Consider the following 26,038-nt stretch of genomic DNA (forward strand, 5'->3'; position numbering starts at 1 on the left):
ATATTTTTAGGTGTCACTAGAGATTGTTGGTATTTTCATAATTAAAAAAAATAAAGATTTTTGGAAAATAAATCAATAGCCATCTAATCACAATGAAAATTCAGCTTCAGCACGTAAAGTTTCTATGTTCGCTCAGATATTCTAATATATTTGAAGTAAGCATTATAAATGATGGTCCAGAACTCTGTGACCAATGGTGTCCAGGATTTACATATTTAGAACTATATTCATCAAAGAAAGAATTGAGTATTTTCTTCAAATATGTATATGTGTGAGTTTAGGAATAGAATTGAGAGAGGGAAGAATTTATTTTAAAATATCTTTTAATTTTTATTTATTGATTTATGAAAGATCAACATTAAAACACTAATTCTAGAAGCTACTAGTTTGGGAGGAAAAAACTAGGGCATATGCCATAATTATAATAAATTATATCTTATAATGTAAGGGTTTTATGTTTTTAAAAAGATAATTATACAGAGAGATTATCATAAATTTCCCTCTCCAATAATTAAATAATTCTTTTAAAGCATGTCAGCCTTTACACCAATGGGCAGGCACTTCATTAGTTTAGCAATCAAATAGTACAAATTGTTTAACAAAGGACCTGACATTGGATACATTAGTACAAGAATATCCTGATTTGTAATGTAAATACCCCGATTTATAATAAAACTGGAGACTGACAAAAATGGACAGGTTAAAGACTCTTCTAGAACCTTATACAAAAAACACGCAAACACTTTGAAAAACAAATTGTCAATTACCTTCTACATCATCCTCATGATCTTCATCTTTATCATCTGGCCCATCACTTTTCAAATAAAAAGAGCAGAAGCAGTTAAAAAAAATGGCTTTAGTTAATAATAGTATTAAAACTAATTCTTAAAACGTGGTAAAGAATGAATGTTACGATGATATGTGACACTTAAAAAGGGAAGAAATGCCAATAAAAAAGGAAGCTTTGCTTCTCACACCATTTCATGTTAAAGTCTGAATTGTAAATGATGCCTAGATAGGTCATCGATAACTAAGAGGTTTTACCTTACCGTGATACAGAACACCAAGTAATTTCATGATAAAACTTATTTTAAAATAACTTAAAGCTGAAATATTCTACTAATTTGGTTTTAGATAACACAGCATTTGAATTATCACAGAATGCCATGAGTAATTATTAATGCTTCTGCTGATCCCATGTACATATTTTTAACAGGGTAAAAAACACCTTTTTCCTACACTTTTCTTATATATGAAATAAAATTACATACAAAAAGAAAATAAAACAATGAACCCAAACCCCAGAAATCCTGTAGGAAGCAAGCTCTTTTTAATGAAATAACAATTGGTAGAATGAAAAAGAGCAAGCAAAGAAACATGCATAGACGTAACGCATTTTGCAATTAGATGTCAGTCATGTCTTAGCGTAATTGAATTTTTTCATTAGATGTAAATTAGCAAGCAGAATCACGTCCAAATATAGGAGAAAAGCAGATTGAAACATACTGGCACTGTAACCCACATTCTTTTAAGAATATGACATCATGCATTAGTGTGAAAGACTCATCAGTTTTTAAGTTTCTGGACTGGACCAACCTGTCTGTTGTTGGAAAGGATAAATTGTCCTCATACAAATCTCCTTCTAAACCAAGACTGCTCCAGCTACTGCTGTTACCATTACTGCCAGAAGAAGAAAAGAACAGAGCTGAACCAGAAAATGAATAGTAAAGAAGACCTTGGTTTTCCTTGGAACAGCTTCTGTCAGTGGTAACTGGGAGGTTCGGAAGCTGCCCCGGCGGAGTGGGGCATCCTTGGAGGGAGGAAGAGACCATCACTGCTACTGGAAAAGGTACTTGACAGCTTAGGACATTGAAAGTTTTCTTACTTGCCCTCAACAGATCAGGAAAATTATTCTAAACCTTTATTTATTTTACACATGAACATAACAGAAAGACTTTTAGGACAGCAAATGGATGCACAAAGTAAGAAGCTTCATGATTTAATTAACGTCTATGACAAATCTTGGGATATAATTTGTAAAAAGCCAATACCCTTCAGTTTGGGGAAAATTTTAAAAAGACCGTAGGTTAACATTCTCTCAGCTCTTTAGACAGCACAAACACTGATGGGCTGGGGAGGTGGGGATGAAATGACAGGCACAAAAACATAGCCCCGAACAGACCTTTTGTACCTACTTGGAGAAAAGATGTTTTCTGATTTTAAAATACTCTTATTATGTCAATGACCTTCATTTCATACATTATGTATAATTCAGTAGGTGGCAAATATTATACACTTTCTTCAGAATATTGAATAACCAAGGCTCAATTAAGCAATGCACCTGTCTGGTGGGTCAGTCACCAGTGCCACACAGAGAACTTCTTGAACTACCTAACTAGAAGAAGAAAGCAACTAGATTCTCAAACTGCGGCAAAGCAATAAAACACAAAAAGCAACTGTGTTCAGAAACAAAATTAAATTAAAAATTTCAGATTAAAACCTAAACATGCAATTTAAAATTCTAAATCATTAAAATAATTAGTAAGCACATTAGTTCGCAGTGATAAGCAGCTTATATTTCCCCACATTATACTAAGCAATTATAAAAATTAATATTTATACAAACCAAAATTTTGGTTCAAAAAAGTGAATTAACACAAAATCATCTTCTGTGCATCAGTAGATGTTGACAAGGTTACCAACAAAGGGACAATTATTTAAACGTTATAAAGAGTTTCCAAGCAATTTCAACAATTTGCATATCTATCTTTACTCTGGCACTATCACACTGTCACACACTATAATGTCTTCGAAAATAAAAGCTAAAACTGAGCAGTGCCTTTTCAACCTATGTTCAAAAAAATATAGCTCTATCATAAAACCATTAAAACAACCAGAGTTATGCCTATGTAGCCTGCTGTCAAACAAATCGAGAATGGAAAAACATGGAGATCCCGAAGGGACAGACAGCTGTGAGCCGAAGAGAAAGAAAAAATTGATATCTCAAACACTGCATTTACATCTACCAATAGAACGATTTTTCTAAACAAAGAAAAATACTACAAAATTAAAATTCTTCCTCATTCCCTGACCTCAAAGACCCCTCCTTTTAATTAATAATAAAAACCCATCACCTAGATTTTAAGTGAATATGAAAAGAAATAACAGCTGAAGAATGTAAAGACCAAAAATTCAAACTCCCTCTATGTAACCTCATTCCCTCACCTCTGCTGCCCTTCAAAATGGATCAGATTTAAAGTTAGTTATTTATAAAATGCCATTTCTAAATAGGGTGACCATAGAATTTTTCATCTAACCAGGACACTTTTGGAAATGAAAGAAGTCACCATTAATAACTATACCAGAACAGCAGGAGCAAACCAGGACTGTCCTGAGCAATGATCACCTGACATTAATCCAACACAAAACAACTTAATTTCTTCACTTAACAGTCTTCATATTTCATTCTTGAGCACTGTCCTGTTTCCATCATTTTCTTTTATATCTTTTCCTATTTCCTATCTATTCCTATTTGTGTATTTTCCTTTTACATCTTTTCATATTTCCAATGTCTAGAACAGGCATACCTCCAACCAGTGGGAGTCTAGGGCTAAAATTCTTTATTGTGGTTTTCAGCCATATGAAGATGACTATCGACTTTGACATATCTCATAAAGATTATCTCAAAACTTCTGCAAGCCCGGCCCCACCTCTTACCTAATCCACTATATAACTACTAAGATTCACAGACTGCTTGAAGTACTTGAAGAGATGCATGTACCAGGTCTCTTCCTGATCAAATAACTATACATTCCTCATAAACACTTGTGTACTTTGAAATTATTGTTTTTTTTTAACTGTTGCCCTCTACTAAACTTCCTATTTAGAGTGAAAGCACGTAGAGTGTCCAAACTGGAGTCTTTTATCTCCTATCTGATCTCTGTACCAGAAAACAGCACATGTCATCAAAGACAAAACATGTGAAGTCATGTATTTTAAGCGTGGTCTCTGAAGCACCTGCATTAAAATCATCTGAGGTGCTTACCAAGCATGCAGATTCTTGGGACCTCCAATGACCTAATGAATCTTAATCTCTGGGAGGTAAGGCCCTGGAACCTGTATATTCAACATGCACTCTACCAACCCTGGACAGGCCCTAGTTTTTCTTTGTGCTTGAACCTTAATAACCACACAGCATAAGAGTTCTTATTAAAACTGTGCTCAGGGGTGCCTGGATGGCTCAGTCGGTTGGGCGGCTGACTTCGGCTCAGGTCATGACCTCGCGGTCCGTGAGTTCGAGCCCCACGTCGGGCTCTGTGCTGACAGCTCAGAGCCTGGAGCCTGTTTCGGATTCTGTGTCTCCCTCTCTCTGACCCTCCCCCGTTCATGCTCTGTCTCTCTCTGTCTCAAAAATAAATAAACGTTAAAAAAAAAACAAAAAAACAAAAAACCTGTGCTCAATTAAAACTACAGGTGTGTTTCTGACAAAATGCTATCAAGCCAAGTTTTTCCCATCCCAAATTCAAACAGTTAATTTTCTGAGCCAAATGTATTTAATATACATAATGAGTATGTTAAACATAATCATTTTAGTCTCAGCCTGATTTGGTCTTTCTGAAACTTGGTTCTGTTAAAGAGATTTTTTTAAATTTTCGTTTTAAGTCATTCACACATAACGAGCACAGTAGTCCCTTCTTATCTGTGGAGGATGCATTCCAAGACCCCCAGTGGGTGCCTGAAACCACAGATAGTACTGAACCCCATATATGCTATGGTTTTTTTCTTTACATATATACCTACGATGAAGCTTAATTTATAAATTAGGCACAGTAAGAGACTGAAAACAAAATCTAACAATAAACTAGAATAATTATAACAATATATGGTAATAAAAGTTATGTGAATGTGGTCTCTGTCTCTCAAGACATCTTATTGTATGTACTCACTATTCTTGTGATGAGGTGAAAAGATAAATTGCCTACGTGTTGAGATGAAGTGCAGCCAATGATGCAGGCACAGTAACACAGTAACATAATGTTAGGCTACAATGACCTTCTGAGAACATGTCAGAAGGAGGGCCATCTTCTTCTGGACCTTGACTGACTGCGGGTAACTGAAACCACGGAAAAGCAAAACCACAGATAAGGAAGTAGGGAAGGACTACTTACTCTCCAGCACTAATAAAATGCAAAAGAGGACAGAACCAAGGACAGAGCCATCAAATCGGACAATATCCTGCAGGGTTCTTCTACTGGCGACAGGCCCCTTAATGCCACGGGCCACTAACCCTGGTTCTCTCATTTTAACCCCAGGATTTCCAAAGCAACAACATCAACCCTCACGGAAATTCTAGAAACCCATATTTCTCCAAGATGAGAGAAGAATTTTAGTGTTAACTTCCTATACCAGGTTAGAGTCATGGAAAAGGCCACATGATGTTTGTGATATTACCCCTACGTCCCACTACCACTTTTAAAGACTGCCTTTTGGGAACTCAATTTTAAGATGTATTGGTGGTTTACACAGCATTTTAAGAAACTATGACAGAACAGATGTTCTATAAAAATATTAATACTGGTTAATCCAAGCATCAAACAAAATGCTCTGAGATGATGTGTTCTAACAGGTGAAAAGCCATTTCTTTTCCTTCCTCCCCTCCTTCCATGGTCTTCTCGCCTCCCCCTCCTGCTCAGTCACTTCCAAGGGTTCTGTTCAACTGAAGCCTCACAGGGTCCCTTCCACAGCCTGAAACTAAGAACCCTTTCCTCTCCCTACACTCAGCTGTGGAGGGCATTTATTATTTCCAATTATCAATTAATGTGGGTCAGAATTTATGGCATTTTATAGTTTAGTCAGGAATGCCTTTATAGAGTTAAGAATATAAGAAAAAAATGTACTGCAATTAATAAAATATTCAAAGGACTGTTATTATGAACAAAATTAACTAAGAAAAGTTATATATGAGGTTAAGTGCCTTCTGCTGTACAAAACCATATTTTTATGAGTTTATGTATTATTTCCAGTCAGTCACATATAAATGCTCTAGGTCATGTTGTTCCTCAATAGCAGGCTAAGTGAGAACTCCTTCTCCAGAAAGATATTACTTTAACTAATAACAAGAATATTACAGGGCCATTTTGATACTTTTACAGGTAACCGTCCTTTTTACCCCAGACTAGAAAGAAAAAAAAAAGTACCCTTTTTAAAGTAAGAAATACATTTTTTCCATCAAAACTTCACAAAAGTCTGGGAAAATCCTCAGGGTATAAATCCAAATGTATGCAATATTTTTCATATCAACTACTGGCACACCCAAAGAAAATTAGCTTGGCTTGTTACTGTATCTAATAAATGTGCAAAACCATTAGAACCGTATTATGGATAATAAAATACGTTTTGAAAACAATGGCAGAATTTTCAAATTCATAATTCTTAAACCCCCGGTGTAAAGCTACTTCTGAGGTCTGAGGATCACACGTACAACTTCAGTTACCTTTCACTTAGGTGATGAAAACTGCTGCTCTCATCCTGGTGTTCATCTTCAAAACTTAAATTGGACCAGCTGCCAGTGCTGTCATCACCAATACTGAGGTTCAGCTGCTGGCTGCCCAGAGACTCAGTCGACTGAAAGTCTTCTATTTCTTTTGGACTAGAAGGAAGGAAGGGAGAGAGGGAGGGGAAAAAGAAAACCAATCCGAAAGCATCAGATTCTGAATTCTAAGGCTATCAATTTGACGATAAAGAGGACAAAAACAAGACACAATATTCAGAGCCACACCAGTGGCCCATCCAACACTTTGTGTCTGCTAATGAAGAGACTTTGTAGGAGAGCATACTAATTTCAAAGTGAACTAAGTTCTATCTGTTATGGATCCACCCCAAGTGCTATATTTATCTAACTTCTCTTTAAAGCAGTTCATATTTTAACTGGGACCTTAAGTTTACCATCTACTTTTAAGGCTGTACTTACATTTGTACTAACAGGAAGCTCTTTCTGGCTTTAAGAACAAAAAAGCAGTTTGAGGAATTCAACTACTGTCAATCAAGCCTACAGTCAAACCAGCCAGATCTCTTTAAAATTTTGAGCATGGATCATAACCCTTCTCGTTATTTTTTTCAATGAAGAAGAGACATTTACATTTTTATTCCATCCTCACAAGAAAGGCCATTCACTATTCAATTACTCTAACTGCCCACTCTATATTTTGTTCTCAACTTAACTGTTTAAAAATTGTATTTTTAAAGATGATGAAGGAAAATGTTAGTCTTTTGATCAAAACCTTCTGGTGGCCTCTCACCGATCAGAGTCCAGATCCTTATACTTGCTGGTATGATTCCCTCCATCTTGTTTCACCTCTTACTCTCCCCAGCTCACCAACGTCAGCCATGCAGCCTCTGTGCTATTTCCCCAACATGCACAATCCTACCCCTTTGTCTGGTACCCTCTGGTACCAATTCCCACATGACTTCTCTCTTCACTCTGGGCTCTTTGCTCAAATGTTACTCGGTGTTGCTTCCCTAGCTACTGCCCACCATCCCCACCTGCTGCCACTGACCACCACCATCCATCGTCACCCCACCCCACCCCACCCTACCCCACCTCTACCCACCTCTCTTCTTTTAGTTTTCCTCCAAAGCCCTTATCACTCTGTGACATATTTCGTATTTCACTTCTTTGTCTTATTCCATTGGAACATAAGCTCCAGAGAACACGTATTTTTGACCGTCTTACTTATTTCTGTATTCCCAGTGCCTGGGATAGATCCTGAACTGCCCACCCCCTTGGGGGCTATCCTCATTTTATATTTAAGATACAGCAACCAGAATTATAGTGGACAGGCACATTACAGTTTTGAGCCATAATGGAGCACTCCTTTGTTCTTTTTTTTTTTTAACACTTCTCTGGAATGTGCCACAATCTAATGGTTTTTTGGCTGAAATGACCCACTAGATGAGGTCCAGAGAAGAGTTTAAATGACTGCTGAGTTATTCTGGCTCATAAATAACAGCTCAGAATACAGTTTAGATGTTTGCTCTTCTAAAAATGCACTACCATATAATTCCCCATTTAATACTCACATACCACCTTTCTGTACATTATAGCTCTGTGAAATATTTATGGTTATTTTCATGAATCAAACATTTGCAAGAAAGGGGACACTAGTGAAAGAATCCAAACGATACCTTTAAAAATAATCCATCTGAATGAATCCCCCTTAAAGCTTCAAAGGCAAACCATTTTAACATCAGAAACAGAAACTGGGAAACAGCACACTATACACACTAGAGTCAACTTTTAACGATCAGCACTTATAGAACCCTAGCCCAGTTATTAAGAAAAGAAGAGAAAAGGGAAAAGAAATACAAAGCAATATTCCACTGGCCTTGACAAAACGTTGGAATAGACAGCACCAGCTTATATGAACAAGTCCAAGGGCTGACTTACTCACCCAAGGGAGTAGGAAGGGAAAGTGAAAATACTGAGCTGTCAATAGCATTTGCCAGGCCCTCGAGGGATGTCTTAGAGACTCCAATCTAGAGGTGAGTCTCTTTTTCTCCCACAGGCCTGGGGAGGGGCACAGGGAGAAACATTTAAAATAGTCTGAGGCTAATTTTATTTGAGGAAGGTTGCTACAGGGGTAGAAAAGCCTAGTTTACTACAACTTATTTATCCATATATTTATTAACCACTTCTTATATGTCTATCATCATATTAAGAACTGATAGGTAATCACGAACAAAGAAAGTGCAGGTCTAGGACAAAAGTTTGCAAATTTTTACCGTAAAGGGCCAAAGAGCAAACACTTAGGCACTCTTGGCCACAGATCTCTATTCCAACTACTCAATTCTGCAACTAAAGCATAGAATCAGCCACAGACAATACATAAATGAATGAGCACAGCTGTGTCCCAACATAACTTTATTGAGAAACATAAAATTTGAATTTCATATAATTTTCACGTCACAAAATAGTATTCTTTTGATTTATCCACCACCAAGGAAATGTAAACACCAGTCTTAGCTCACAGATGATTACAAATAAAACAAAAAGCAGTGGCCAGATCTGGCCTGTGGGTTATAGTGTGCCAACTCCTGCTCTAGGAGAAAGGAGGCTGCCTGGTAGGGACCGCCCAGAAACAGCTCAAGAGGACGCTATGGAACAACTGCAGTCCAAGGTCCTCAACAAACGATCTCCCTATTTTAAGATGGCTAAGAAGAGAGACAGACATTGCCATGGCTTTGACAAAAGTCAGTAAAAAATCTGAGAAAATCCTGTGATTAAATCCCACCCCGACTCTAGGAACTTTCTCTTTTCAGTGGGACTAACAAAATCCTACCAGCTAATAACAGTGATGATCCTGATGCTTCCCAGGGAGGCAAAAAAGGTTAAAAGCGCAAATCTGAACTCAAGTGTCAGAGTCTCTGAGCACAAGACACAGCACAAGACCCTGTGAGGCTCTTAGAAATGTCCTCTTGGATAGGGGCCTATCAAGAGAAGGGAGGGGCGCCTGGGTGGCTCAGTGGGTTAAGCGTCGACTTCAGCTCAGGTCATGATCTCGCGGTTTGTTGAGTTGGAGACCCATGTTGGGCTCTGTGCTGACAGCTCAGAGCCTGAAGCCTGCTTCAGATACTGTCTCTGTCTGTCTGTCTCTCCCCTTCCCTGCTCATTCTCTGTCTCCCCCCCACAAAAGTAAATACAATAAACATTAAAAAAAAGAATCTTAAAAAAAAAGAAGAAGAAGAAGAAGTGATAGCAGCAGTGAAAATCTTTGGGAGAGTTTTTAAAGCTTTCTTCCTCACAGCAATTGGTTAAATTATGTTCTTTATAAGAAAACTTACCTTTGTGAAGAGAAAAAAATAAAACACCATAAAAAAATTTAATCTCAGAGTAGTTGGTTATCATTTGCTTTATACATTTGCTGTATAAAACCCTCCAGCTGTTCCTTCAATCCAGCTTTACCTACTTCGTAGCTCTGTGAACGAGGCAAGGTGACCATCCTCCCTAAGCCTCTTTTTCCAGCTTGGGAGATGGTTAACACCTCCCCTCAGAGGGCTGCTGGGGAAAAAATGAGACAACACAGACGAGGAGTAACGTACAGGATATGAAACAATACACAAATGTAGTATGGAAAAGTTTTTGTTAACTTAGGGGTTAAAAATAATTGTACCTTTCGGAACAGGACCTAAGACCCATATGATCAAGTTTAACGTTTCATTTTATCCTAAGACCCAAAAGAAATCTGAGACTCACCTGCTAACAGCACGTCCAACATTGGTCATCGCCGATGTCATTATTTCTGTGGTAAGGCTTTCAGCAAAGCTAACGCCATCCTGTCCAATCCCGCTATCAGCCGCCAGACTGGTATTGCTCAGTTCTCTCTCTGCTTTTTCAATAGCTTCAGCAACTATCTTCTCAGCAAGCACTGTCTTCTTATCAAGACCAACATGAATTTGTGGGACATCAAGATGAAAAATTCTAGATTCCTGATAGATGTTGCTAAGTTTTGATTTAGAAGCTGGCTGACTAGTAGCAAGTGAATCCTGCCTGGAAACATGTTGAGATGAATTTCCAGTGCAATCATGCAGTTCTTTACGGTCACAATATCTGCAGGGTTGACTTATAAGAGGTGACAACTTTTCTGCATAAGTGACCCTATCAGCTGCTTTTGTGGACTCAGACGCATGGAAAACTGCAGATCCTAAACTGAGCTCTAAGGTATCATTCACTACTTTTTTCGCATACTGTTCTATAGCTTGAACCACACTCTCTCCATAACCAAACCCATTTAAGCTGCCTGTACTGTGGTAAAATCTGTGATTTTGCGGGGAAGGCTGAAGAGCCTGAGGAAATTCTGGCTCAGCGGGCGACCTGGTTTCTTCATCACGTCCAGACTTTTCATAAAGGCAAGAATCTGTTAAGGATTTTGGCAAGCCAACTGTAGACACTGTCAGCTCTTTTTTAACATCTCTTGTTATGCTGTGAGCAAGAGAGGCTGAAAAACTATACAGTTCAGAGCAGTCATTTTTGTATGTATCTAGCGTCCATTCACAAGTTTTATTTTTGCAAAGGTAAACTCCACTCCTTTTACTTTGTCGTTCGTGATCTACTTCTTGGTGGTGGTCTTTATTTAAGAATATTAAGAGGTCGTTCTTGGTTGTCACCTGTGAGCTCTGCACGGAGAACATTTTTGAGCTGCACTTCATTTGGGCTGCCTTCGCTGCTTCTCGTAATCCCGACTTAACAGATCGATAGGCAAGTCTATTGGCATATTGATCCATTATTAACTCACTATTACCACCTTCCTGTTTGAGCACTTGGATAATGTGACCTGCATATTCGTCTGTCACGCTTTCACAGCTGGGATACTTGTACGTCAGACCAGACACACAAGAACTTGGTGGTAATGAAAGACTGGACGGATCTACTTCTTTGGGGTCTGCTACAGCCTCCATCTCCCACTTCTCTTCTGATCTATCGTCTCGGCCACCGTCCACGTAACAACTATTCCTCCTTTGCCTGAAAAGCACACAGCTTCTAACTTTTGCTATTTTCTCAGCCTCCGTAATGACTTCTGCTGCCAGGTCACCTGCAAAATTGCATAATATTTGTAAGTTTTCCTCTGAGTGACTTAAAGCAGTAGGTGACACACTTCTTTGACTCTTCACAGTTAAGCAAGGGCTTTTAACCTTGGGTTCCTGAGTTACTTTATTATCTAAATGGGAAGCTGCCATTTCTGTGGCCAGAGAAATGATGTGCGTAGCTAACGATTCCGCAAACTGAACTTTCTTCCCTGAGTGCTCTGACTTCACATCCACTTCCGGATGCCCTTCGTCTTCACTGCTTTCCACCTCTTCTGAAAGAGATCGCATGAGTTTCAACATGAACTCTTCTTTTTCTATAGTATTTTGTTCACTTTCAGACAAACTACCAACAGATGAGTTGTGAGGTGTAGAGGGTGGTGTAGCAGGTGCGAATTCTTTTGCCAATTCCCCCTTGAGCTTTTTGGTTAACTTCTTGATATCCCATTCAGAACTAGCCTGGGATGGTACTAGAGGAGTGGATGGAGGAGTATCGGGTATCACATTGCCGTCTCTAATCTTCTGTTTATCTTCCACGTGCAAACCATCTACACACGTAAGCACTGTAGAGGAGAAAGTATGTGAATGAGGACAAGGGTGGTCTTGACCAAAACACAAGGGCTCAAGTGCTGCATTATTCAAATTATCCTTTTTCATGGATTTGTCTTTAGCAACTTCCTTCAAATCAGGTTTCTGACCCACAATTGTCGGACAAGGTTGCGGTGTCTCTAAAGAAAACCCATGAGCTATAGAACCTTTACATTCTGGAACGCAGTCCTTTCCTACTGAAAGTGAACAGGGGGTTAAGTGATCTTGAGCATCGAGAAATCTGGGGAACTTTTCCAAGGTCAACTGTGACTCTTCTCCAGGAACAAGCAAGTCTTCCTTGCGTTCGGCATTTTTATCTACATTTGAGATCACTGATTTGCTTTTATCGATGGAATGTTTAATAATAGATTTAGATAATCGATCAGCAAACATATCCTTATTGCTAACTTCGCTCTGTTGCACTGTTGCTTGATCAGAACAGAAAGGAAGGGTTTCTCCCTTTACTGTTTTAATTACACCATCTGTTTGTTCGTCAACTGTTTTTGTACATTTGAATGATGTCATTGACTCTAAAGTTTCATTTACAATCGTATGCACCATTGCTGCAGAAAAGTTGTTAATAATCACAGGATCACTTGTTAGTTTTGAAGAGCTCTGCACTTCAGCAGCATCATTACTTGGTTTAAAATCATTCTGGTTACCTGGATTGTGGTCTGAGGGTAAACAAATATTTCTGAGACACGCTACTTCCTCGTCTTTGTTTTTTGTGGTAACACATGCCTGGATAGAATCGCCATTCAAATTACTATCATCCGATGACCGACGAGATTTTGACTGATATATATTAGATGAGATATGATATGGGAGAAGGGCACTTCCTGCCAAGGGTACTGGTATCGAAGTAACAATTCCAGAAGTACAAAACAAGGCCTGCTGTACTGTGTATTCCTTTTTATGTTCCTGCATGGGTTTTGTCTCCATAAGGGTCTGATTTTTAAAAGCAGGGGAAAACGTGGAGGTCTGTGTCGGTGGCGCTAAATTTCCTGCACTGGCATCCTTTATGGTATCTGTGGAAACACTAACTGCTGCCTTGGTTGAGAAGGTCACACCGGCTTGTGAAAGCTCGATGAACGCTTCCTGTAATACAGACTCAGACAGGTCTTTTGCGTAGGACTTCACTGCTTTGTCTTCATAGTCAAACGGCCAACACTGTGGAGATGCGGTTGTTGGGGGACAGGAAAACTGACACACCTCCATGATGCCTTCAAAAACAAGCTCTTCAGCAAGATCCGCAGCAAACCGAGCGACTGTGTTTGTGAATATCTGCTTTTTTACATACTGTAAATCCCTGAAAGCATTTGATAAAGCTTCACTCACCAAAAAATTAGCCAGACCACTAACAGCACGTTCTCTCAGTGAAAACATACACTGCCTTCTCAGCTCGTTAAATGCCATCTGAAAAACAGAGGATGTCAATTTGATAGCCAGGTGACACAACGCATTGGTACACGAAGAGACTCCTTTCTGTAAGTCTTTAAATGCACTGCCAAAACTTTTTTCCACAAGGTCCGAGGCAAATTTCTGAATAGTATCTTTAATCATCAAGGATTTATTTTTAGATTTACTTTTTTGATCAAGGCTTCCACTGTGAAGAGCTATGGTTTTATTTTCTCCCTTCTTAATGTTATTAATGTTTGATGTGGCATTAGTATGTTGGGTATGAAGAACAGAGCCCAGAACCTTACATGAGATGCTATTTGCATAATCCTCATAGGTGTAATAAACAGAATCATGATCTTCATGAATCCTATCTCCACCAATATCTGTTTGGCAAAAACATTCAGCAGGAGTACAACCTCCAAGAGGGCTAAAGGCAGAGGATCGAATAGGGCTAAACAAACCACTGTCCTCCCCTGATGCCTTCACTGGGCGAGGTGAATCCGGGGCATCACACAGGTTACTGTAAGGGGATTCTGGTTTACGAGGAGTTGGCTTTCTAACGTTAGCTGGGAGAGCTGGACGCTCAAACTTGAATTTTTGAGGATTCATAGTAGTAGTTACAGAACAAGATTTTTCATGTTTGTGTCCTTTCTTTTGCGACGGCTTCCCTACAACAGGATCTTTTAGAAATGGACAAGAAGTCTCTAAAGTTTGTTCTAACTCATCAAACTGATCAAAACTATCAAAAAATTCACTTACTTCTGAGTCTGAATCCTCTATATCATCTTTCATCACGGGAATTTTAGGTAACTCAAGTTTTGCTTTTAAACTTTTTTGATATCCTTCTTCATCCAAGAAAATAACAGGACTTGGACTTGAGCATTCAGATTCAGAGGAATAGGCAGGAGAAGAAGAAAAAAACATTTTCTGTGTATCACTACCTTTATCTGAAGCATTAGATGATCTATAGAAACTCTTTTGGATCCAAGGCTCAGAAATTAATGTTGTGACTGAAGTTTTCACAGAAGGTAGTTCTTTATGTCCCAGCATATTTTTTAAGGAAGTTGAAGGTTTAGCCAATGACTTCTGCCTCCCAGAGCTAACCAGAATTCTTAAATCATGGGTTTCTAGATGGTGACCAGAAGAAGTCTGTGAAGCAGCATCACACTGGCTCTTTAGTGCAGCAATGTTTATTCCTATAGGAAAAGAATAAAGTGATCAAATTATTCTTGAACAGAATCTTTTAAAAATTAATACACATCAATGGGAATAAGTAGACTTTAAGCATGAAATATTTATTTGTAACATAAATGACTTCTACACTCTGTGGTTTACCAGATTCCTCCCAAATGAATTTGAGAGCAAATACACCTTTCACTAACATAATTTCATTTTACCTCACACATGGGAATATCTGGGTCTGCAAAATGCTTAGTTTCGTGTCGCTGTGTGTTAGAAACACTAACATCGTCCCTCTGCCAGCTAACCCTTCTCAAATTTGAACCCAGGCATGGTCCAAACACTTAATGTAATGAAGCAAACACTGCTTGAACAGTACTACCAAAATAAGAACAGAAATAGCAAAACTAAAAACCAGGTAACAATGAACTTAAAAATAGTAAGAAAAATTCCTTGCACAATCAAAAAAACAAACAGGTAAAATGCTTAAACGGTATCAAATTTCAAAATAAATTTCAATGGAACAGGCAGCCTTAAAACTTTTAAAACCGAACATCAGACTTTAATTTCCTATTTCAAGAGAAAGTCTAGTAAAGAACAAACCATCAGTAAATGGCTTTAAAGGCTCTTCTTCCTCTAAGTGCTCAAAAGCAGTGACAAAGTCATCCTCTATGGAAGACACGGACTGGTTGGTGTCGTCATCATCTTCCTGAGCAGTCTCAAGTTGGCGCTTCTGATGCAAGTATGTGTCCAGGGTATATCTTATACCAGTAGCGTATTTACTTAGCAGGCTAAAGATAAAATCAATTCTGAGCCTTGGTAATGTAGGTGACACTCTCATGACACAGAGCATTCCAGAATGGTGACTCTTGGGGAAGATGAAAGATGATAAAAAATAATTTTAATTTCAACATGTATTATACAAACAAAGCACAGCATCTGGAAAGTGAAGTCTAGAAATAACACAATCTCGGGAAAAAAAGAAATGCATGGATCCTGGAAGGCTCCCTGATTTTGTACTGTTTAATTCTTTTCTTCATTCTTTCTCTACATTTCTCACTTCCCAATCTCTTTTCCTCCCAATCTTTCTCCCATCCAGCATTCAAATTCCACCTCCTCTAGCTCCTTAAATGTTACAGAACTTACCACCCATACCCTTGGCAATTATGTTTTCCTATATTACTATACAGCCCTAGGAGTTCCCTTGCTCATTAACCTAGCTCACCAACTACACTGTAAACTGCATGAGGGCAAGAACTAGGCTCTGTTCTATTTTTGTATCCCATTTTACAGTGGCTTCCAGCATGATACCACCTTCTCTCCTATTATAAAAGAATCTTCCCCTCCTTTGACCTAAATTCCCCTAGTTTTACAATTTACCATGATGTTTACAGCTTTGATTAGGAATCTAAGTCATCAGATTTTTTCCATATATATTATCTTAAAAAACGCAAATATTGACAAATGAGTTATTGGAAAAGGTGGAAACTAAATAGCTAATCACCTCTTGTAATCCTAGCAAATAAAACAAAGTAAATATAAATGAAGAATATAATTAAGGAAATGAGGCAAGCAGTTCTATTGTTATCTGTAGACCTCCATATGAACACTGTAGTTTTTTAATACTTGGAATAATAAGTAACTCAAATTTTAAACCCACTAACTCAATTTTTAGGAGGTAAAAAATGCAAAGCATTTATCTTTGATGTATTATTAACAAAATAATACTTAGTAAAGAACTGAAAGCTGAAGGTTATAAAACTAACTACCTGTCTGAAATGGCGACATTTTTATTTACAAATAAAGAACATGTCTTCCAATGTCCACTTTACACTGAATTTTTTTAGCCAGAAAACAAGTTAAAGTATGTTCTCTAAAACACAATATTTATATAAATTTGGAAATGGTCATAAAAGGGGAAAGTGCCTATAGTTTATACAAAGGTAGAAGAAATTCAAGAAACCCAGAAATGTATTTTCTAAAAAAAATTAATATGTACTGGGCATTATCATTTAGGGAACTTCACACATGAAAAATCTAATTGAAAGCTATGGCCAAAGTTATTCAATCCTTCAATAATTTCAAAGCTTCATGAGTTATGTTTCTTACAAATAGTATTTCCTTGAGACAGCATTTAAAAAAAAAGAAACTTGAAGCATTTAAAAGTTTAATACTCTCCATCAAATGTCATTGTAAAATTTGCCCTGAAAAACTCATTAGAAATTATATATAAAAGTTACCTGATTTGGAGAACCATTGTTTCCATCTGATGATTTATTTATATCCTTCATACAAATAATTTCATTTTCATTTAGACTGCAGAAGTGCAGTGAATTCAGAAGATCTGGAAGTTCCAAAGAAACTGCAGCTAAATCCTAATTTAAAACGATACAATAAATAACACTTAAAAAAAATTTTTTTTTTAAAGTTTATTTGAGAGAGAGAGAGTGTGTGCATGCAAAAGGGGCAGAGAGAGGGGGAGAGAGAGAGAATCCCAAGCAGGCTTTGTACTGTCAGTGCAAAGCCTGACTCAGGTCTCAAACTCATGAACCGTGAGATCATGACCACAGCCAAAGTCAGACGCTTAACCGACTGAACCACGCAGCTGCCCCATAACACTTTTGTTAAGATTCCTATAATGTGGGCTTTGTCTGAAAATCATAAGGTCCACTGGTTAATATAATTTCCAGTTCAAAATAGTTAATATAGTTTATCATACACAATCAATTTAACTTAAAAATAAAATGTACTAAAATATTGTAATACCTGCTGTTTCTGCAGCCTTTTCAAGTACTGATATCAAGCTACAAAGCATTTTTATTTTTACATGGTACCTCCTGAATCCATGACAATTAGGTTTTAAGAGTTTTTAGCTGCAAATATCAACCTGCAATCTTCAGGTTAACCATGGAATTTTCATACATATAGAGATTCTTCCCAATAGAATGTACTTCTTGGAGCTTAAGTTTTACCTTTGCAAAATACAAATCTATTTTTCGGCCTTTCCTCTCCAACATATTGTATTAGATTTTAACTGAAAAACTTATGAAGATATAAAGAAAATAGATTTTATTATTTTACTTATTTGTCCTTTTTATGTAAATATTTAACCCAGTGAAAGAATTATTAATGTCTTTGACCTCTCAAAGAGTACTTTCCTTTATAAACATGGCTTTATCAGTAACTCTTAAAGAGGAACTAGAGTACGAGACAAATACTTTAGGGGGCGCCTGGGTGGCTCAGTCGGTTAAGCATCTGACTTCAGCTCAGGTCATGATCTCACAGTTCGTGAGTTCGAGCCCCAAGTGCGGCTCTGTGCTGACACCTCAGATCCTGAAGCCTGCTTCGGATTCTGTGTCTCCCTCTCTCTCTCTACCCCTCCCCTGCTCATGTTCTGTCTCTCTCTGTCTCAAAAATAAATAAACATTAAAATAAAAATACTTCAGAACACTTCTCTTTTCAGCCTTATGTTCTCAGGAATATGTCTTCTCTTGTGCCTTCTGTCTAAGCTATTTCCTTCAGGAGCGCCTGGGTGGCTCAGTCAGTTAAGCGTCTGACTCTTGGTCTCAGCTCAGGTCATGATCTCACAGTTGGTGTGTTCAAGCCCTTCATCAGGGCTGGCAGTGTGAAGCCTGTTAGGAATTCTCTCTCTGCCCCTCCCCCACTCGTGTGCACACATATACACACACTCTCAAAACAAGTACACTTTCAACAATTAAATAAAAATAAACTATTTCCTTCAGGCAAGGGCACAATCAAAACACACGGCAGAATTTTCATTATCGCCTGATATGCATTATTCATAAAGAAGTGAACGGTATTACCTCTTCTATTAGGAGACACTTTACTACCACAAAAGGAAACACGTGGCAACCACAAATATTAAGAAGCAGCATAAGGTATAAAAAAAAAGTATGCCTACCACATCTGCAAGAGCTTCAACCCTCTTTATGTAACTGTGAAACTTTCCTTTGCTGATCATAATCTCAACTACCAGTCTCTCTCTAAATACCTGCCAAAATCAGGCTACAATTTTTGCATTAGCTAATCATTAGTTTTTACAAATTTCACCTTCTAAATTTAACACTATCTCAATTAAAAATATAATAATCTGAGGAAGTCAGATTTTAAGGCCATCCAAAATAAAAAAGAAGTCTTACTTTCTACGTTATGCACAGAATGGAAGGAAAGTTAGCCTGTGGCTTGCAGCCTTCTCAGATATATCACACTTGTGGTCTCCTAACCTAAAACTGCTCTCTGTAACAAGAATACTCTGAAAATGCTAGAAGTGAAAATGCCCAAAGCACACTCAAAAGCAGATCTCAAAATGTCATCTTTTAGCTTCAAATAGGAATGATAACAGAAGAGTTGAATGTACATTTTAGGCAAATAAGGCAAATTTCATGGTCTCAAAATTTGTTCCAAATAATCTCTCATGGTCTTTTCCAGTTCAATAAATCAACCATACCTGTATGTGAGCGGCATCTGTTTCTTCATTAAAACCTAGAAATGTGACCTGAATAAAAAAGGAATAAATCTCCATTGAGTTTTTAAGTCTTATCTCAATTATTGACAGAGCTGAGAAATAGAAAAAAAGCACATAAAATGTTAAAATGCTGACTGCTATATACAAATGTTGAATCATTCTGTAATATACCTGAAACTGATTATGCTACAGGTTGATTATACCTCAATTAAAAACATTTTTTAAATGCTGTCATGGACAAAATGATTCAAATTTTCAAAGATCACCACAAAGGATTTTTACCAAAGATGTAGCTCCATAATGCAGCTCTTCAACCTTCCCCACGTCCACTCCATTCGCAAATTCAATCAGTTCTACTCCACACACCCATCTCCTATACGTCCGCTTCTCTCCATGCCCCTGCCACCACTTCCCTGCATGACTACAGTCCTGTCCCACCCGGTCTCAGGAATGATGTCACCTCCTTGTCAAAACCCTTCCACACCTCCCACTGCAAAGTCCTAACTGAGGCTCCAAGGTTCTGGGTTAGCTGGTGCTTTCAACCTTTCCTTGCTTACAGTCATACACATGGGTCCCCTTTCTGGGTCTAGAACATGCCTAAGGGCTTTGCAGTAATGCCCCCTCAACCTGGATCACTGCTCCTCGGATGTTTACATGCCTCGCTCCTCCTCATTCTTCAAGAGCCAACTTAAATGTCATCCCCTCAGAGAGGCCTTCCCTGGGTAGGCCCCAAGACTCCTTATTGACTCCCTGTGATATTATCACTTATTTCCTTCAACACCCATATAATAGAGATTTCTCTGCAAAAGTTTATATAAATTGAATTCCTAAAGGATATCTAATGGCATGAGAAAATGTCACATTACGTAAAAAGGACAAGTTACAGAAAAGATGACACAGGCATATACACAATTTCAACCTTATTTTTAAAAACATACACATGAAAAACAATACTGGAAGGCGACACACCAAGTAAGCAGTGATTAACTCTAGATGGTAGAATTATAAGTGTTCTTATTTTTTGCTACTTTTTTTCACCATGTTTTTCTTTTCCCTGAATTCGTAAGATTAATTACAGGCATTCTTTTTCATGATTTCAGTATTTCTTAATTTTCTATAAGCATTACATACTACTTTTGTAACCCCAAAAAAGTATTATTTTTAAAATTTATATTATCTTTAGGTCTGCCACATCATAGGAAGGAAAATTTTCCATTTGAAGACAAAAATCTACTAAACAAGTACTATGACTAAAAATATGAAATACTTAAATGACAGCAATATGGATAATCAATTCTCAAGAATTATGGGAAAGCAGCATAGTTAAAACAGAAAGCAACACTCAATGTACTTTTGATCCCTTTCTGATGAGTTACAACCAAGTCACAATATTCTATTACCCCAGGATCCTTATTCTGATATGGTTTACTTCCCAAAAGTGTTCAGTTAATTCCAGGTTTCTGGGTACACTGTTTGGCTCCAAGAGCCAGTCTCCTCATCCATAAAACTTAAAGCAATACAACTCCTCTTCCACGGTTGAGAGGGTTAACAACACAATGTGGAGGAAAGTGCCTGGCACGGCACAGGCACTCAGTAACAAAGAGACACTTAAAAACAAACTTCCTTTCTTCGAAAAAATACTTTGAGCTACGCACACCCTCAAGTGAGACAGAAATTCCTGCTATTCTTTCAAGTTTCCTTTTACTGTATACAAAAAAGAAAATAAGTTGACATGGGGTTTTGAAGATGCCAGTAGTTTTATATTTCCCATTGACCAAGGAAGGCCTTGCCAAGGAATGTGGGCTCGGAAAGGCACTACGTCAGCAGCTAGAGAAAACAGGCTGGAAAACTGAGGGCAGAAGGACAGAGGAGACCTGTCACACTTGGCAACAACTGAAGAGATTAAGGGTGGCTGGGCTTTACTAAAGTAAAGCAGGAGGGATAACAAAGAAGATAACAGGCAAGAGCCACAGAAATTAGCAGACACAAATAGAAAAGGCTTGGGTCAGAGAACACTAGGCCTAAAAGGTATGCTCATCAGCCTGTGGAACTATCTCAAGTATAGTTTCTCAAGGAGTATAGAAGAAAAGCATTCCCCAAAATAAGAAAATCTATTTGACAATAAATTATATATATATGTGTGTGTGTGTATACACACACACACATATATATACACACACACACACACACACATATATATATGTATATATAAGAAAATCCCTATTTTTTATTAGATCCTTGGTTTCAAAAAAAAATTTTTTTTAACTAACATACTTATCATCTTTGAGCTTGAATAACCTAATATCTTACTTCTCTCATTTGGTAACATTGGTAACATGAATGTGTTGATTAACTACAGCTGTAATGCAAGAAAAAATTTACTTCTTTTCACAGTAATAAATCCAAACAAAGACTGGAAACACTGATGTAGCACAGAAACAGGTGAGCAAGTAGTTAGTATATCTTTAGTATATATATTAATTTCAAAATAAATTTATCACTACTTTTTCATTTTGTATCAAAGTGCTGGATTTAAATAACCAAGAAAACTAACAATAGCCAAAAAAATGAATATACGAAAATAGTATATATTTCATGTTTCAGAGTACAGCAGGAATCATCTAATATAGTGCTGTATGTCCAATGAGTGATCAACAATGTCTATGCACTGAATTAAATGTGCTCGTTATAATACACTAAGACAATTATGTTGGTGGATATTTAAAACAGGTACTTCTCATACTGAATTAATATAGAGAGATTTTAAACAATTTAAAAATAGACGATGCAGCTTTACAAAGGATGAAAATACACAAAAGTACCATGTGTTTTATTATGAAAAGATATAGAAAGTATTACAAAATAGCATGAAAATACACTGTGTTTTATTCGGAAAAGATATAGAAAGTATTATGTCAAACCTCAGTCAAATTGGCATGTTCCTCCTGCTTTAAACAGTCCTCCGCTGATACACTGCATAGTTCCTTCTCACTCTGTAATAAAGACTTGACCGACTGGAACACATCTTCACTGAAACTCTGAAAATAAAAGATACTCTTAATTTAGTTAATTCTAAGACAAGGTAAAAGATCCTGGAGATATTCTACTTTTAAGTGTACAGTCACTAACTCTCCAATTAATATGCATTTGATATCTACAGAATATCTACAGAATTCAATAGAGCTGAGAGGAAGAAAGAACAAAAGGCTTATTTAAATAGAGTTCCAAGTGATCAAAACACACACACACCATAGCCCAGGCATTCGACCTATTAGAAGCTCATGAGGCCCTCACAATGGGTACACTTACTCTTACCCTACACTAAAACCCAACAGACTACATGCCTGATTTCCTAGTCATTGGCAGAACAGAAGCAACAATTTATATAAGGAGTGAGATGATGTGGAAACTGTAATAAGGCATGCTAACAAAAGTGATTATTCTCATAACAAAGTTGGAGATGGAAAAGAAAGAGAGTAACCTGAACTAAGGCTTTTCAGGGTCTTAACACAACTAGATGATAAGGCTTTCCAGATTTGGTAGAAGAAAGGTCACAAGTGCAAAGGAACAGATGGAAGAAAAATTTATATAAAGAAAATAATGAGTATGATAGTCAGACATAAAGAGAACGTTAATTTCCTTCTACCATATTCTCCTTCCACTGATTTGTTGATCTGCTCTTCTATCAGAAATGTCCTTACTCTCTCACCCCTTAAAGATTTTCTCACCCCTTAGTCATTATCAAAGTTTCTATTGTATTGTCTGCACACTGAGATCATGAAGTCCATATCATAACACATCACCATTACTGTCTCTACATGTACTTGTCTTTCCTACCATTAAACTAAATTATTAAGGTCAGAGACTACATTTTATTCAATGTTTCCTCAGATTTCAGTACCTCACGTACTATATGAACTCAATAAATGTTTGCTAATTTTAATAAATTAGAAATTAGTGGAAATCTTTGGTTTGAGAGATACACGTAATATGAAACCAAAGCAGTCAAGAAAAGAACGTAATGTTAAATTTGAATACGAATTATCAATATGAACTCATGATTCTTTAAACACATGTACTACATTTTTCCATTAAAAGATCACAGAAGCAGGGTGCTTGGGTGGCTCAGTTGTTTAAGGGTCTCGTTCTTGGTTTCGGCTCAGGTCATGGTCTCGCAGATTCGTGGGTTCCAGCCCCACACTGGGCTCTAAGCTGGCAGTGAGGAGCCTGCTTGGGATTCTCTCTTTCCTCTCTCACTGCCCCTCCCAGACTCGTGCCGTCCCTCTCTCTAAATAAATAAATTCATTAAAAAAGAAAAAAAGATCACAGAAGCAATGACCCTCAGTAGTAATGAGCATACCCAGCACCCAGATTTTGGTTTCTAAATACCATTTGCTAATAAAAGAACTAGAGCTCCTTAGGAAAATGGCTGGTTCCAAGCTGGAGGCAGAGAAAACATGATGTGTGGATGGAACATCTTAATTGTGACAGAAAGCAATGAAGACCTCAGGGACTAAATGGGTCATTTCAAAAGAACACAGAAGCAATAGGTGAAGGGGATTAAGAGCACACTTGTTGTGAGAAGCACTGAGTGATGTAAAGAATTGTTGAATCACTATATTCTGTACCCGAAACTAATATAACACTGTATGTTACTTTTTAATTCCTTTTTACTTCCAGTATATGTACATACATACATACACTGGAATTAAAAAAAGAAAACAGAAGCCAACTTGAAGGAATTCCTACTGGCCAAACTTGGGCATCTAAAGAATAAAAATAGTTAATGGATCATAACAACTGGATTAAAAAAAAAACTATGAATCCATTAAAAGAAACAGATAAAAGGATGGGGGTTGGGGGGAAATATGTGTATATATAAGAATGCTGGATGACAAATATGGAAAGAATAACAAAATTTAAAAATGCCATTTGTAACTCCCAAAGTAATTAGTGATTTAGGGAAAGATTATCAATGTGTCCTAATCACTGGGTTAAAAGCTACTGGAGGAGAACAGGATACTCTCTCTCAGCATCATCCTACAGATTACTTAACTGTACTAATTACAAAGGATACATGTCTTTATATTGGTGATATCTGGTGATATTGGGGGAAGACCAAAGAGACACAATACCCAAGTAAGTGTGAATCTTGACTGGATCCTACCTAGATGAAGAACAAAGTAAAAATATTAAGGATATCTGAGACAATTAGGGAAATTTGTATATGAACTGCATGTTAGATGATGCTACTGAATTAATAATTTTCTGAGGGGCTCTCATGATGCTGATGTTCCTAAGAGATGCCTGCAGCATACTCTCACATGGTTTCAAAAGGGAAGTACGTTTGTGTGTGCACGTGTATTTATATACACACACAAACAGAATGGGTTGGCAAAATGTTAACAGAGGGTGAACCTAAGTGAAGAGTATGCATAGTGTTCATTGTACTGAGTTTTTTTTCCTCAGCTTTTCTATGGGCTTAAAAATATTCTATGTGGCGCCCAGGTGGCTCAGTCGGTTAAGCATCGAACTCTTGATTTTGGCTCAGGTCATGATCTTGTGGTTTGTGAGATCGAGGCCCACATCAGGCTCTACACTGGCAGTGTAGATTCTCTCTCTCTCGCTCTATCTGCCTCTCTCCTGCTCTCTCTTTCTCTCTCTCAAAATAAGTAAAAATAAACTTTAAAAAATATTCTAAGTTTTAAATGATTCTGTTTTCATTAATGAGTGGAGGTTTTCAGGATAATGTACAAACAACTCAAAAAAAGGAAAAAATCTGAAATCTGAACCTGAACTACTGATATAAATTCATGACACTGAAAGGACAATGAGTACTCCTAGTACCCAGGGTACTTGGTTCCTAAATACTATTCAGGGTTTTTTTGGAAAATAGCCAATTTCAGGTCTGAGGAAGGGTAAGTAGATGGTGAAACTGAGTCAATCTGTTATACTAGAAAGTAGGGAAGCAATCAAAGAATTAAGAGCCTAAGACAAAATGACACAGGCACCAGCTTAGAGGGACTCCCAGGGACCAAGTTAGAGACCCTCTGAGCAACTTAAATTAATAAATGAATAAATGACTATAAATAAAAGATTGGAAAATAGAGAATTTTTAAATCCATGCGTCGAGCAATACAAATGAATGAATGAAGGAATGAGAATAAACTCACTTGCATATTACACCAAATCACTAATCTGAAAATTGGTAATTCAAGGGCATTTACCATGTCTTTTTAGGTGATACTGTAGTTCATTTAACCTTAATGAGAGAAAGCTTTTCTTTAAGAATTCTCGCTAACTGGGGAGCCTGGATGGCACAGTGAGTTAAGCATCTGACTTGCTCAGATCATGATCTCACAGTTTGTGAGTTGGAGCCCCACATCGGCTTCTGTGCTGACAGCTGAGCCTGGAGCCTGCTTCAGATTCTGTGTCTCCCTCTCTCTCTGCCCCTCCCCACCTCATGCTCTGTCTCTCTCTCTATCTCTCTCTCTCTCTCAAAAATAAATAATAAACATTTCAAAAAGTTAAAAAAAAATAAAAGAATTCTAGCTAATAAATGTAAAAGGAATGATAACATTAGGAAAATCATCATTTTGCAGCTTCCAGGAAATAAGATTCTGGAAAGGGTCATCAAGGATGCCAAATATATTAGACAAAAGGTTGCTGGAAAAAACAAGATACTTGCACAGAGCCAAGTATCACCCTCACAGATTATGTGATACCTAGAAAATATAAAACATACTTTTAAAATGGACAGTTCTGGCAGAGTGATTATCTTCATCAACTGATCAATTTTTGTAT

The 26,038-nt window shown here is 37.4% G+C and overlaps 1 protein-coding gene across 11 annotated transcripts in view; it reads right to left on the reverse strand.

The window, feature by feature from the left end:
- The window catches only part of AKAP11 (A-kinase anchoring protein 11), a 50,364-nt gene that overhangs the window by 8,713 nt on the left and 15,613 nt on the right, over positions 1–26,038 (reverse strand). For 7 of the 11 annotated variants that reach the window (XM_045477639.1, XM_045477658.1, XM_045477629.1 and 4 more), the window contains 8 exons: positions 22,156–22,272; positions 19,217–19,264; positions 16,989–17,123; positions 15,352–15,616; positions 10,253–14,765; positions 6,494–6,649; positions 1,597–1,680; positions 768–814 (listed from right to left, as the gene is read on the reverse strand). In XM_045477639.1, coding sequence (XP_045333595.1) covers positions 768–814; positions 1,597–1,680; positions 6,494–6,649; positions 10,253–14,765; positions 15,352–15,616; positions 16,989–17,123; positions 19,217–19,264; positions 22,156–22,272 — 5,365 coding nt within the window. The remainder of the gene's footprint in view (positions 1–767; positions 815–1,596; positions 1,681–6,493; positions 6,650–10,252; positions 14,766–15,351; positions 15,617–16,988; positions 17,124–19,216; positions 19,265–22,155; positions 22,273–26,038) is intronic. The other 4 variants (XM_045477721.1, XM_045477703.1, XM_045477711.1 and 1 more) reach the window with 1 other exon arrangement.

Source organism: Leopardus geoffroyi, chromosome A1, assembly GCF_018350155.1.
Source record: "Leopardus geoffroyi isolate Oge1 chromosome A1, O.geoffroyi_Oge1_pat1.0, whole genome shotgun sequence".
Lineage (NCBI taxonomy): Eukaryota > Metazoa > Chordata > Mammalia > Carnivora > Felidae > Leopardus > Leopardus geoffroyi.